This window comes from Panulirus ornatus, chromosome 30 (genome assembly GCF_036320965.1).
Source record: "Panulirus ornatus isolate Po-2019 chromosome 30, ASM3632096v1, whole genome shotgun sequence".
Lineage (NCBI taxonomy): Eukaryota > Metazoa > Arthropoda > Malacostraca > Decapoda > Palinuridae > Panulirus > Panulirus ornatus.
Genome location: NC_092253.1, coordinates 2,079,382 through 2,094,766, shown reverse-complemented (window position 1 = coordinate 2,094,766; position 15,385 = coordinate 2,079,382). Strand labels below are relative to the sequence as shown.

The 15,385-nt window shown below is 38.2% G+C and overlaps 1 protein-coding gene across 1 annotated transcript in view; it reads left to right on the top strand.

Annotated features, from left to right (window-relative positions):
• Nucleotides 1–4,306: 4,306 nt before the first annotated feature.
• The window catches only part of LOC139758299 (ubiquitin conjugation factor E4 B-like), a 53,981-nt gene continuing 42,902 nt past the window's right edge, over nucleotides 4,307–15,385 (top strand). Inside the window, exons 1-5 of the mRNA XM_071679524.1 lie at nucleotides 4,307–4,442; nucleotides 5,721–5,813; nucleotides 7,331–7,433; nucleotides 11,107–11,198; nucleotides 13,211–13,318. Coding sequence (XP_071535625.1) covers nucleotides 4,416–4,442; nucleotides 5,721–5,813; nucleotides 7,331–7,433; nucleotides 11,107–11,198; nucleotides 13,211–13,318 — 423 coding nt within the window. The 5' untranslated portion in view covers nucleotides 4,307–4,415. The remainder of the gene's footprint in view (nucleotides 4,443–5,720; nucleotides 5,814–7,330; nucleotides 7,434–11,106; nucleotides 11,199–13,210; nucleotides 13,319–15,385) is intronic.

Genomic DNA, 15,385 nt, shown 5'->3' with positions numbered 1-15,385 from the left:
AAGGTACACTGATAGATATAGATACACACTTCTTCAAAAAAAGAAATGATGAGTCAGAAATTGGATGCAGCAAGAAACTGAGTAAGTCATGTTACAAATGAAGTGATGAATTGATTTTACAGCTACTTAGTTGTAAACACAAGAAACAGGCTCAGCAAGAAAACTGTAATGTAGTGTCCATATTTTCAAAAATTTGTGGATCAGGGATAGAAGCCACACAAAATATAGTGCTCGGAACAATCACTGATTGCCCAGTAACCACAAATATTCAGAAGCTGCTCAAAAAAACAAATACTTTAATACAGTTCTTCCTCATCATATTTGCAACTGTACTAGATTAGCATCTTGTACACTGAAGGCCCCCTTCCTCCAATGAATACAGCATTGATGAAACATATTCATAATGACTCGAGAAGCACTGATCAGTCACCTCCTCAACTTAAGACATACACTCCACTCTACCAGATATACACCTTTCAGAAGATACATTCCTTAGGAGTGCATGAACTGCACTTTATTGTTTGTTTTCTGGACACCATCATTGTTACCAACATTTTTTGATGAGGTAGATATTGATCAACTTTTCTTTGTAAGAGTAAACATCACCACTAAGCAAGAAATGAATTAGGAAAAAATTAGTTAATAATTGAAAGCTGTAGCGAAGCTATGAATATTAAATGTTTTGAAATGTTTAAAAACTATATGTTTATATGTAAAGATCAAGAGATGGGACCCTGTGGGTATAAACCTTGGCTGGATATGCAGTTTAGGGTTTAGGCATTATTGTTTGTCAAGACTATTTAGGCCATCTCGTTAGTTAAAACTACCATATAGAAGTAGAATAATTAGAGGACACAACATGAAATTAAAGAAGCTTTTTTGAATACATGTGAAGAAGTTTTATAATGTGAGTAGTGGATGAATAAACTGAATGAAGACATAGTAAATATGGACAGCATTAGAGATTTAAAAAGTAATGCAATAATATTCAAGAGATGGTGCCCTTTGAGTGTAAAAGAATGTCCCATACAGTGCAAATAGGTATAATAGCACAACACACATACAGACACACTATTCACAGCATAAAGTGAAACTGGATTATGCTTTTCAGATCTGGGCATTAGGAAACTTTTGAAAAAGTTTTGAGATCATTCAGTATGGCACTGCAATTACAACTTAGTTACAAAGAAAGGCTGAAGGCTGTACAGCTGTCCACCTTAGAGGGAAGAGCAAAGAGGAATGACTTGATAATAGTTAACATCAGGAACTGAGAAAGATGATGGTTAAGAGGGATGTAAGAAATACTGGTCTAGTGTATGGTTGGTGGGTGGATAGAATGGTCAAAGCAAGGAAACTATGTATGTTGCCAATTTAAAGATTTAAAAGTCTCCATGATGGTACAAATTGGAATAGATTGATTCACTCAGTTTTATGGAAAAAAAAAACAATGTTACAGAAGATGTAATGAGACAATGGGTGTAACATACAAAATAAACAATGGATTTTTCTTTATATACTGAAATGGGAATTATATAAATTTCCCATCTCGCCACCCACGTGAAATGTTGGTTTGGAAATCCGTAGATATTGTATTAATGAAATATGGGTTAGTAAGTTCTAAGATCGAGTAAGTAACGTAAGGGTAAGAGAGATGTGTGGAAATAAAAAGAGCGTGGTTGAGAGAGCAGAAGAGGGTGTTTTGAAATGGTTTGGGCACATGGAGAGAATGAGTGAGGAAAGATTGACCAAGAGGATATATGTGTCGAAGGTGGAGGGAACGAGGAGAAGTGGGAGACCAAATTGGAGGTGGAAAGATGGAGTGAAAAAGATTTTGTGTGATCGGGGCCTGAACATGCAGGAGGGTGAAAGGAGGGCAAGGAATAGAGTGAATTGGAGTCGATGTGGTATACCGGGGTTGATGTGCTGTCAGTGGATTGAATCAGGGCATGTGAAGCGTCTGGGGTAAACCATGGAAAGCTGTATAGGTATGTATATTTGCGTGTGTGGATGTATGTATATACATGTGTATGGGGGTGGGTTGGGCCATTTCTTTCGTCTGTTTCCTTGCGCTACCTCGCAAACGCGGGAGACAGCGACAAAAAAAAAAAAAGTTCTAAGACAGGTAGCGAATTGAGGATTAGTAATGTTTTAAGCTTTTTTAATGAAATGCAAGTAGGTAATCCCCAATCATCTTCCTAAGCTACATATGTCAATTCGTAGTTTTCGTTTTTGACACCTTTATTATAAAATTTACGTGGATTGTGGGTTGTGATTTCGTAGACATTTTTGTATGTGAATATTTTTTTTTCATATCGCCATTTCCCGTGTTAGCGAGGTAGCGTGAAGAACAGAGGACTGAACCATAGAGAGAAAATCCTCACTTGGCCCTCTTCTCTGTTCCCTCTTTTGGAAAAGTAAAAAGTGGATGGGAGGATTTCCAGTCCCCTGCTCCCTCCCCTTTTAGTTGCCTTTAACGACACGCAGGGAATATGTGGGAAGTATTCTTTCTCTCCCATTGTTATCTCTATTATGAAAGTAATTTCCATACCCCTCTAAAGGTCACACTATAATTCCTGCAAGATGTGAAGCAGGAGATATTGCTTAGGTCCCATGGTGCTGCTGCAGTAGGAAGGAGGCATTGTTGTGCTGTAGGTGTGCTGCAGTAGGAAGGAGGCATTGTTGTGCTGTAGGTGTGCTGCAGTGGGAAGGAGGCATTGTTGTGTTGGTGTGCTGCAGGAGGGAGGAGGCGTTACCGTGGTATCGAGGTACTGATGGTGGGGGAAGCTGCCAATGATCAGGTCGTACAAAGCTTCTGCTGGAGAAGGTAAACATCGCCCGTAATATATTGCAATGCTGCTGAAGACGGCCATGACCACAGCCGAGGGAGTAAACTGCTTGAATATCTATATAGTTGTCTGTTTTTGGACTTAAGGCATATCGACAACCAGGGCCATTAATACCGCCAGGGTCAGGTTATGCCCATCACTGGGAAAAATACTTGAACACCTTCTTCAGGTGTTCAAAATGATTGTAAGACCACACGCGTTCATTACATCCTCAAGGCGTCAGCGTGCGTCAAGTTATGCTAAGGGGGAACTCTTGTCTCTGTACAAGAAAGGCCAATGAAGCGTTGCGTCACTGAGATGTGAATCACAGTCGCTGGAGGAAGACATTGTGGCTAGGCGTGGGAGTGTGGGTTCGTAGGGCAGCCATATCCCTCCCGTCAGGTTCCTGTCATGGCGAAAGTTTCACATGCACCTTGACTGCGGCCTGGATAAGGTCCTGGTGGGAGGCTGGAAAAGGTATATATATACAGATGACAATAAATCTGTGATGATAATTTATTACATATCCTACGGGAAGCCTATACATGTAGATATAACTTGTTTTGAATGCTTCACTTGAGTCAAACAACATATAATCAAAATGTCCGGTGACAATCAGCCAGATCATTGTACTACACGTCTGCCTCGTCACTACATTGTGTCTATTGATGGTCAATAAAGAATTGATCTGATAATCATGATCATGGGAGTATTGGTATGGTACATTTATGTTTATTAAATGTTTTCTTTGTATTGTGGATTTCACCTAAACTCAGTCAATAAATAGATTGATTTTAAAAAATCACATAACGTAAAATTTGCATATGGAAGAATCTTTGTGGTTAACAGGTCATTTTACACTTTAGTTACGTTATATTTAACATGAAAAGTTGTTGGAAAAGACTGCAAGTTGAGATTACCATTAATTTTCTTTTGTGAATATAGCCAATATTCTTGAGTAGCAATAAAGCATAGGTCCTTAAGCATACATGCACTAAACGTCCAATATCTGCTGTTCTCCCGACGATCGGATAAATAGTCCATACTATAATAAGACTGTAAATCTCGTAAAATATTTCTTCACAAATCAAATCGTAAAGTCATCGTCATGCTTCCAAGGTTTGCTTAAAAATAAGTTATTCTTGTAACCATCATATCAAAAATCGATCATGATATTGAAATGAACCGCCTGATATTAGTACGTATTTTTATACTGTTTCATGGATGTATCCGAAAATGAATGAATATGTGAAAAAGAATGTTGCCGTTTTCAACATTCGGAATCCCCTCCCAAAACTTCAACAACCTCCCGCCATCTTTGTAATTTGCATCATCAGGAAACATTGGAATACCCATAGAAACACTTTTTCAAAAACCTACTCTATGTTTTTAATTTCATTAAGGCTCAAACATTTCCAGAAACATCTAAAAGGGGCTATCGATTGCAGTATTGCGCTTGTCGTCGCTCACTTGTTACCCAACAGCTGTGCGTGACGTCACATACACAACAGAAGGAGCTCAACAAACTGAGAGTTGAACAGTGGTGCGACCTGACCCGTGATCGTAGTGTTATTATCACCCCGAGCTGGGATGGGAGATCAAATTAACCAGGATGAGGTAGTGCAAGACGTTCCTTCGATGGCTCTGGAGTATAGTTTGTAGCGTAATTATATATATATATGGTTGGGCTGAAGCCAAATAATATGACGATGCAGATTGACCCCAAGTGCTTTGTTTGGGTATTAATAAGTCACTTATTAACTGATGGGTTAAGTTTGCTTAAGTGTAGTAGTTAGGAATTGTGGAAGTGATAAATTTGTGTAATAATTCTTTGAAGTAGGTACTTAGTTTTTTGAGCTTTAGTTCTGTTATAAGAGTCAGTATACATGCTTATGTGGTATTATACTCTAGTTAATGTATTTCAAAACGGAAGCTAGAGTGGATTACAGAAACTTTTGAAACAATTTCTGTTGATATAAATGCAAATTTCTTTCTGACTTAGAGTGTATTATTAGATAAAATATGACAATGCTGGCAGTGATGCTTAATACTGATGGTATGAAAATTATGTTAGTGTTATTAATTTAGGAGAGCCATTATGTTCCTCTGTAGAACTGAAGGCAGTGGTGTGAGTGCATCATTTATATATGGCAGATTTAATTTACAGGATCTCTGCATGACTTGGAGCATTTGTGGATAAAGCTCCTGTTTAAGCTCACCACAGAAATTATTCGTATATTTGGAAGAAATGCTCATTAGGCCTCTTCCATTGTAGGTATGATATAGACTGGAGGAGCATCGTTATTATCCTGTCGTCGTGATTAATATTAGTGAGAAAGCATAATGATTTGTGAATATGTAGGGTAATATAAAGTGAAACACTTCCAGAAATCAACAGAACCAATGAAAATTTCTGAAAACTCCCCATAGCAAATGTAACTATTTAAAGAGTATTGCACACAGCTCAAAAGCTGGTAAAGCATCTGAATCAGTTGAATATAGTTCATATTTTAATAGTTTGGTTTTGGTAAAACATTTTTAGTAAAGAATGTACTGATTTTTTTTGTAGAGTTGTACTTCTCTCACATATTGATGCATGTGCAGCAGACTAAAGAGTAGATAGTTTAGGTCGTAGGGCATGTAAAAATATTTCTTTATTCCAACAGAAAACAGTATGGCACTTGTTTATCTGTGTCTAAGTTATGGGTTTGAGTGTTAACCATGCTAACATATGATGTATCCTCAGTACACCCAGTTGTTCTTGATCTTTGCTCTATCCATACAGATTATTGTAATGATGAGCATAACTTCAGTCAGTTTATGTTTCAAAGACGTTTGTGTTTAGGGCCTCTGTTAATTGGTAATTGATTGTTGAAGATATTCAACACATTCCAGATTCGAAAGAAGCGTTTGGCACGGTTAGGAGCAGGTGCCAGCAGCAGTAGTAATAATGGGGACACATCCCAGATACCTATTCCTCAATCCCCGGTAAGTGTGAGGAAGGATGCAGATTAGTCCAGATTTCTTTTAGAAGTCATTAGTTTTTTAATAGTTTTTAGGCTTTTGAGACGAGAGTGGTGGAAATGCATTTGAAGAGGTAGTCCTACCATATTCTTTGAGCTTTAGAGAATGTTACTTCACATAAGATTTTTTGAAGTGTAGTCCCCAGGAGTAGTGTGTTGAGTTGGAAAACTTTCTTTTGCCTAATGAGTGAAGGTTATTGAAGATTGCAAGGTTAGCAGTAGAAAAGAGTGTGTAGTCAAGAATTACGAGGAGGGCTGTGTTAAAGCAGAGGGATAAGTGATTAAGTGAATTAAAAGACAGTAGGCTAAAGGGAGATTGTAAGCAAGAAAATCGAGCTCTGATTTGTAGAAAAATGAGACATGAACATAAAAGAGAAACTGTGTATGATCTTTGTTCACAGGAGGAGTGTCATGAAATCAGGAAGGATGTATTTGTTAGGTAGGGGAAGATTAGAGAATCATGGGTATTATGGAAGTTTTAGGCATGAAGGAAAGTACTGAAGATGGAAAAAAACAAAGAAGTGGGAAATGATAAGAGGGAAGGAATGATGAAAAGATAAGAGTCAGATTGAAAAATATTGGAAGTTAAGGAAGGGAAGGTCACTAAAGGTTGCACATGAGATGTAGGAAAACAGCTTTGGAGTTTTAAGATTGGCCCAAAATGTATACTCATATATCTCTAGAAAGAACTCCTTTATTAACCCTTTTGCTGCACCAATCCCTATATCCAAGGCACACTGTGTGCAGGATGTTTTCAGATTAAAGAAATTATCTACAAGTTTGTCATCATGATTAGCTAGAAAACTTTGCTAAATTATGATTTACTATAATGCTTTTGGTTATAATACAATATTTTTATTGTTGACTTTCCATTATTAAACTCACAAGAAACTCTTCTTCAGATATACCTTGCATGATTTGTTGTATGATGTTTACTTTTTCTTCATGACTGAGTATCTTCCTTTTCCTATTTGTGATTTATGAGGAACTTGTTGAAATTATGACAGTGTTCTTGTCTGTCTTTGAGAAGGGGATGATCCAACTTTTCAGGATACAACCAAAAAGCTCAACTGGAGGCAGCCTATACACTTATTTGATGAGTGCCAACTAGATCCAAACAAACAGTGATACACTGGTTGCCAGCTTACTGTTTTTTTGGTCAGAAATTTAATGTACAGTACATTTCTGATGAATTTGAGAGTTGTGAATGCACAAAATTTTTCTGAAAGTGAATTTACAGATTTGCATTATTCTCATGTATTATTTTATTGCATATAATTTTTTTCCATTTATCCATTTTTCATTTTTAGAGATATGTTGTCCATGCAGAATTATAATCATTATCTGTACCTCTGTCCTGTCTTCTTTTAGAATGATTTCATGAACACTTAGGACAAGGTTATATGTATGGAATCTATGTATCACAGAAACTGAATATTAAATATTTTTATAAAATGTGTAACATCATTAGATCTCTGGCAGGGCCTACAGTTGTCCACATCCCCCCCGATGTCTTCTATTCTTCCTTCACCTTCCAAGAGACAGCCTCCACCTTCACCACTTGATATTACACCATGTAAAAAAGGTAGGCAAGACATTCTCTAAATAGCTACGTCATGACACGATTAGTTGGAAGTCATTCAGCACAAAATTGTTACACAGATAAACTGGACTGGTTCAGAAGGAAATTTTTTTGTTTACCTTTGGCACATCATGTGTCCATCCTTCCTAAAATATCAGATTGCATTGATTAGCTAATGCTAAAGTTTGCTCATATGATGTTATTTGATTAGATATAAGTGAAAAACAGTGTTTTATATACAGATGTATTCCTTGTAAAGTTTAGCAAATTGTTAGTAATATTCCATGGTGAAATACTGCAAGGATGTCTGCATATAAAACAGCTGTTCATTGTATAAACTGATGGTGTAATTGATTTAGATATGGGCTGATGAATTAGTGTAGTGTATAAAATGGTGACTTTGTTGTTGATTGGTTGGTAAGGATATTCATTGTATGCATGAGTCATTATGAAGTGCCAGAGGATTGGCGGAATGCATGTATAGTGCCATTGTACATATGCAAAGGGGATAAAGGTGAGTATTCTCACTACGGAGGCATAAGTTTGTTGAGTATTTCTGGGTGAAGGCATGTACAGAGCATCAGATTGGGGAGGAACATTGTGGTTTCAGAAGTGGTAGAGGGTATGTGGATCAGGTGTTTGCTTTGAAGAATGTGTGCGAGAAATATTTAGAAAAACTGGTGGATTTGTGTGTGGCATTTATGGATCTGGAGAAGGGATATGATAGGGTTGACAGAGATGCTTTGAGGAAAGTCTCAAAAGTATATGGTGTGGGAGGTCTTAAGAGCATATGGTGTGGGAGGTAAGCAGCTAGAAGCAGTGAAAAGTTTTTATCATGTATGTAAAGGCATGTGTTAGAGTAGGAAGAGAGGAGAGTGACTGGTTCCCAGTGAAGGTTGGTCTGCGGCAGGGGTGTGATGTCTCCATGGTTGTTTAATTTGCTTATGGATGGGGTGGTTAGGGAGGTAAATGCTAGAGTTTTGGAGAGAGGGGTGAGTATGCAGTCTGTTGGGGATGAGAGGGCCTGAGAAATGAGTCAGTTGTTGTTTGCTGATGATACAACTGGTGGCTGATTCAAGTGAGAATTACAGAAGTTGGTGACTGAGTTTGGAAAAATGTGTGAAAGGAGAAGGTTGAGAGTAAATGTGAATAAGAGCAAAGTTATTAAGTTCAGCAGGATTGAGGAACACGTTAATTGGATGTAAGTTTGAATGGAGAAAAATTGAAGGAAGTGAAGTGCTTTAGATATCTGGGAGTGGACTTAACAGTGAATGGAACCATGGAAGTGGAAATGAGTCACAGGTTGGGGGAGGGGGTGAAGGTTCTGGGAGCGATGAAGAATGTGTGGAAAGAGAGAACATTATCTCGAAGAGCAGAAATGGGTATGTTTGAAGGAATAGTAGCTCCAACAGTATTATGTGGTCGCTAGGCATGGGCTGTGGATATGGTTGTACAGAAGAGGGTGGATGTGTTGGAAATGAAATATTTGAGGACAGTATGTGGTGTGACATGGTTGGAAAGGGTAAGTGTGGAAATAAAAGAGTGTGGTTGAGAGAGCAGAAGAGGATATGTTGAAGTGGTATGGACATATGGAGAGAATGAGTGAGAAAAGATTGACAAAGAGGATATGTGTCAGAGGTGGAGGGAACAAGAAGTGACAGACCATATTGGAGGTAGAAGGATGGAGTGAAAAAGATTTTGAGCGATCGGGGCCTGAACATGCAGGAGGGTGAAAGGCGTGCAAGGAATATAGTGAATTAGAATGATGTGGTATGCCGAGGTCGACGTGCTGTCAATGGATTTAACCAGGGCATGTGAAGCGTCTGTGGTAAACCATGAAAAGTTCTGTGGTGCCTGGATGTGGAAAGGGAGCTGTGGTTTCAGTGCATTACACATGACAGCTAGAGACTGAGTGTGAACTGATGTAGCCTTTGTTGTCTTTTCCTAGCGCTATCTCATGCAGGGGAGGGGGTTGTCATTTCATGTGTGGCGGAGTGGCGACGGGAATGAATAAAGGCAGCAAGTATGAATTATGTACTTATGTATATATGTATATGTCTGTGTATGTGTATATATGTGTATACGTTGTAAATGTATAGGTATTTATATTTGCGTGTGTGGACGTGTATGTATATACATGTGTATGTGGGTGGGTTGGGCCATTCTTTCGTCTGTTTCCTTGTGCTACCTCGCTAATGCGGGAGACAGTGACAAAGCATAATAAATGATAAATAAAAAATATATATCCCTGGGGATAGAGGAGAAAGAATACTTCCCACGTATTCCCTGCTTGTTGTAGAAGGCGACTAAAAGGGGAGGGAGCAGGGACTGGATATCCTCCCCTCTCGTTTTTAATTTTCAAAAGAAGGAACAGAGAAAGGGGCCATGTGGGGATATTCCCTCAAAGGCTCAGTCCTCTGTTCTTAACGCTACCTCGCTAACATAGTAAATGGCGAACAGTATAAAAAATAGAAATATATATATATATATATCATTTTTTTTTATTTTGCTTTGTCGCTGTCTCCCGCGTTTGCGAGGTAGCGCAAGGAAACAGACGAAAGAAATGGCCCAACCCACCCCAATACACATGTATATACATACATGTCCACACACGCAAATATACATACCTATACATCTCAATGTACACATATATATACACACACAGACATATACATATATACACATGTACATAATTCATACTGTCTGCCTTTATTTATTCCCATCGCCACCTCGCCACACATGGAATAACATCCCCCTCCCCCCTCATGTGTGCAAGGTAGCGCTAGGAAAAGACAACAAAGGCCCCATTTGTGTCTGTGTGTGTGGATATGGGTGGATGGGTCATTCTTTGTCTGTTTCCTGGCGCCACCTTGCTGATGGGGGAAACATATGATCAAGTATAGTAAATGAATAAAATGATTGAAATATGAGTTGATGAAATAATCTGAATGAATTCAGATGAATTTTGGTTCTTAAGATATTGTTCTATACTGTTAAGAAAGTTACCACAGTAATGCCTTTCATACTAGAATGATGTAGCTGAAGGAAAAGTCTTGAATCTAACATATGCCTGAAATGGTAGAAAACAGAAAATGTAGATGCTCTATTATTGGTCATTGTTTTCACTGGAGATAGGAAGATGATCCTGGTGTATTGATTGAGCGTGTGATCAACTTATTAGAGAGATTTTAGTATTGTTTACAAACGAGTCTTACATAATACACTTTTTATTAGCTTACAGTTTGATTTCTCACTTTGTGAGTTTTATTGCCATTATTTTTGTATGACTCATGCCTGCCTATTATAGTGTGATAGCTCCATTTTTAACTCATGCTTGTCTGTGTTGATTTTTTAAAATTTGGTTTTCTGTATGCTGGTTTTACTCCTGGGAAGAATTCAAAATTGATAATGGTCATGATAACACAATCTTGGGTCTTATATATAGTATTCCAGCACCCTCTGTATGGATTTTACTGATGCTAACAGGTTAGAATTTAAGAATTATTCCAGTTCCTCTTTAGTGGGTTATCTAACCATTTAAATGTCAGACTTGAAAATAATCACTGTAGTAGTAACTGAATCTCCCATGTATGGGTTTTACTGTTATTTGTCTCACACTGACTGTATTCCATTCTTCAAAAAACTATTATATGCTAATTACTGATTCCTTGGGCAGGTGTAGAACCCATGGAGGTGGAGAGCAAGATAGAGTCTGTCATGGATTTGGAGAACAGCTCACACTATCGTAGTGATAACAAAAGACAAAGGGTATGAGGTTTCCCAGTTATATTAGCAACTACACTGTATGTTTTTTATGTTTGTTTGCTGTTTCCCCATATTAGCAAGATAGCGCTATGAATAGGTAAAAGAATGGCCTCATTCAGTCACATTCATTTTCTCTCTGTCATGTATAATTACTAAAACCAGAACCTCCTCTCAATGAACTGACTTTTAAGGCCTTTCCATGGTTTCCCTTGGCCACTTCATATTCCTTGATTCATTCTGTTGCCAGTACATCAACATCTTGTGTATCACATTGCTCCAGTTCACTCTATCCTGTGCATGCCTGGCACCCTCCTACCATATCCAGGCCCCTAAATATGAGTCCATCCAGAAATAGCTGCCCATCCTACCTTCACTCCCACTGAAACAGTGCAATTAAAACTTTTTGAATAACTCCCAGGAACTGGCCCTAATAGCATATCATAACTTCATATTTAACATTTTGGCCCAAGTTACAGTCCAAGAACTTGCAGATATCTTCAGCTGCTTGTGGCTGCATAACAAGTCCCTAACATTTGAAAAGTTTTCATCATAATACTATCCCTAAAGCCCTCCAAACCACCCAACTTACCTTGCTCCCATTGCCCTATGTTACTTTTGTGTTTAGTATCTATGCTCTATGAAAAACTGACCCACAGGAGAATCATTTACGTATACAACAAAGCTTCAGATCCAACCACTATCTGTATCTCAGATGCCTGTACCCTTTGGGAATTACCTCAAGTGGGTGACCATGTCAAAAGATTCACCATAACTGGTGAACTGAAGTGCCCTTAACTGGCCACTGGCAAAGGGCAACTCTAGTGCTGTATTACCAGAGGCTCCTACCTAATGCTCCTAGTTAATGTTCTTACCAACTACTTTTACCCAATGCTTCTGTCTAAAGTATCTACCTGCTTCTTGTATCTATTGCTCCTATCATCTTGCTAAAAGGCACGGCTAGTGCAACACACATAGGAACATTTAGGGAGGAGTATTAAGTAGAAGTAGAAGGTAGGACCTTTAGGCCGAAGCATTAGGTAGAAGTATTCAGTGGGAACATTAGGTAGGAGCTTCTACAAACACCATACTGGAGTTGCCCTATGTCAGTGGCCTGTTAAGGATGAGGCACTAAAGGCTAAGAAGTGGCACTGGAGTTCTCTAGTTATGGAGACTCTATTGTCATGGCCACCCTCTCGAGGGAGTTCCAGGTCAGGGGTGGCGGTAGCTTCTAAAACGTGGAAAGGCTCAATGGACCAAGAGCTTTCACAACATACTGCATTTCTATACAACTAGTCACAAAATGGGAGACTGAGCCCCCCTGATTTTCAAAGTTAGGGTGGCCTCGGCACCCCTTGTGCTGTCGCCATAGCGGGTGGGAACAGGCACCAGAGATATGAATAGATAGATAGGGCTAGTGCATAGCACTCACCACAAAAAGATCTAGAGATGGGAAAAACCACTCCACCACCTCATTATGCACAGAACTCAACATATCATATGTGGCTTGAACCAGCCATTACCCTTGGTTTTGAATTACCATCTAAAAGTCCAGTGTTTTCTAATTCACACATTCTGAAATTGAAATTTGTTGTAGGAGTACACTTCAAAATCATGTAAATTACATTGGTATGACTGATACAACTTTATTGTTCTGCTTTGGTAAATGATTACAACACAATCCTGATGAAATAACTGGAGTAGAAGGTACAAAGATTCTTTGGTACTGCACAGATGTCAGCCAACTGCAAATAATGGAAACCATTTACGTTAACGAATTTTGTAGAATACATTGTAGTTTCACATCTTTCATCACATAGTTCTATTCTATTTAATTTTCTTGTATTTGAACAATGTGTGTGGCAAAAGTTTGTTATAAGTTATATGACATGCAAATATAATGAATGCTACTGTGTATTGGCCCTACTTTGATATATAGTATGTGCTCTTATCTTTAGGGTTTTCTGTGTTGATATATTGCTGCATCTTATATGCTGACATTTTTCTTTTATATTTAGAGTGTCAGTACAAGTGAGGTGACAGAAGAGTTGCTTTGGACAACATTATCCAATCTTCTACAGTGTTCTTGGCAAGGTGTTGACACATGCTGTCCAGTCACAGTTGAGGTAAGGCATTTGAATTATTATTACATGCTGTAGCAGTGATCAAATGCTGGCAGTCAGAATTAACTCAGAGTGATAATCATAATTAGGCCACTTTTTTGTTGCCCTTCTACATTAGGTCAGGATGAATTTCATGTCAGACCAAAGCTAGAATTTTTCAAAGTTCTTTGTGTGTTCCTCTGATCTTGGAAATTCCATACTTCCCTCAGAATTTTACCATCATCTGCCAAATTTTACGATAATATTACCATCATCTGGAAAATTATTTGATAGATCATGGTGGAGTGATCAGTGTTACTGATCTTGAGTCATGCATGAACCCACCCAGATTGGGCCTGCCTGGTCAAATCCTGAATGTGGCAGCCTGCCCATACTCAACCCAGATATTCATTCTCTCCTCAGGGATGTCAATAAATGGGTACTAGTCTTCAGCTGGGGTATATATTTATATGTTTGTAGTGCATACAAGATGGCCATGATTAGGTCATTAGTTGCCTGTACTGTCTTAGCTACCATTAAAAGAAAAGTTGCCCCAGTCTAGTCCTTTCGGAAGCCACAGGTTTATTTCACCCCATTTTGAAGTCAGTCCTAATAAGTGTCCTTTGTTTATTTTGTTTTTGGTAACTTTTGATCCATTAAAGGAGGCCTGTCTTATGTCTTCCTGAACATCTAGTTATTTATGGGATATGTCTTTCTTTTAGCAGTCCAAGAACACAAAAGTCACCTTTCAATTTTCCTAAGGAGTTGTCAGAATGTCATAGAAGTTTCGAAAATTTTTATGGATGACCTTTTTCCTTTTATATTTGCTGCTTGTCATGTAATTGGATTTTTTCTTGCAAGTATTCACCATTTACCTTTCTGTTTATCTGTCTGTTTATCTATCTATCCAACTGTCTATCTGTCTTATCTATCTATCTATCTATCAATCTATCTATCTATATCTCTAATGCCTGTTCCCTCCGGGAACTTCCGCAGGTGGTTGTCATGACAAAAGTCTCCATAGCTGGTGAACTCTAGTGCTGCCTCTTATCCTTTAGCACCTTGCTCTTAATAGGCCATTGGCAGAGGGCAAATCTAATGTAGTGTTTGTAGAGGCTCCTACCCTGTGTGTCTACTGACTATGCCAGTAGATGCTCGTCCGAGACCAGTCTGATAATTTCTTCTCTACATCCTTCTCACATCTTTATTTTTAATTTTTTCTGTCCTCCTGATTTCAGCTATTCTGTGCAAGTTAACCATCTCTGCTGTTCCTATTTTTGATCTGTACTGGTCAATAATGAATTTTTATTCACCAGAGTACTTCAAAGTTCTCCTTCATGAAAGCCTCTAGCACAATATACATTTATGTTTTCTTATTCACCAGAGCTTTCATTTTGCATGACCAGCTTTCCCACCATTGTGCTTACTAAACTCTACTCATATCTAAACTGTAACTTACTGTTCATCACCATGCAAATTGATATTGCACTGTTACCACTCATTCGTTTCAGTTTGCTTCAGATTAGATATAAAACTAAATCAGATTATTATTTGTATTCTGTCATTTCTTTTTGATTTTCTTACTCCGTCATTTTACTCATTTATTACTTGTGTTTCTTGCTATGTATCTGTCTGTCTTATCTAACCGTCTGTATCTCTGACACCTGTGCCTCTCGGGGAGTAAAAATTCATGGCTAAGAGATATGAATACCAATGCATTTGCTTTTCATTGGAGATCTGCATCACTTTGGTATTTTTTTTCACTAATGACAAAAAACTTTGATTTTAGTCTTAATCACTATGAAACACAGTGAATTAGCTAAACAGTTGTTCACAAGCTGTCACATGACTGCTTCAAGCCTGCAAGTGCAAAGCTAGGTCTAAGTGTCTGGTAGAAAAAAGAAATATGTGGAGTCTAGATGAATAGGGGAAACTTGATGTATATAAGTCTGCTTTGATATGAATTCCATGCCTTTAACTGTGCCTTGTCTTTGTCTTAGATGCTGTCTGGATAGTTTTGAAGCTGTATGTTCATGAATTGTGTTTATCCAAGATTTGAATTAGTGTATAAGACAAATAATTCTTTGCATG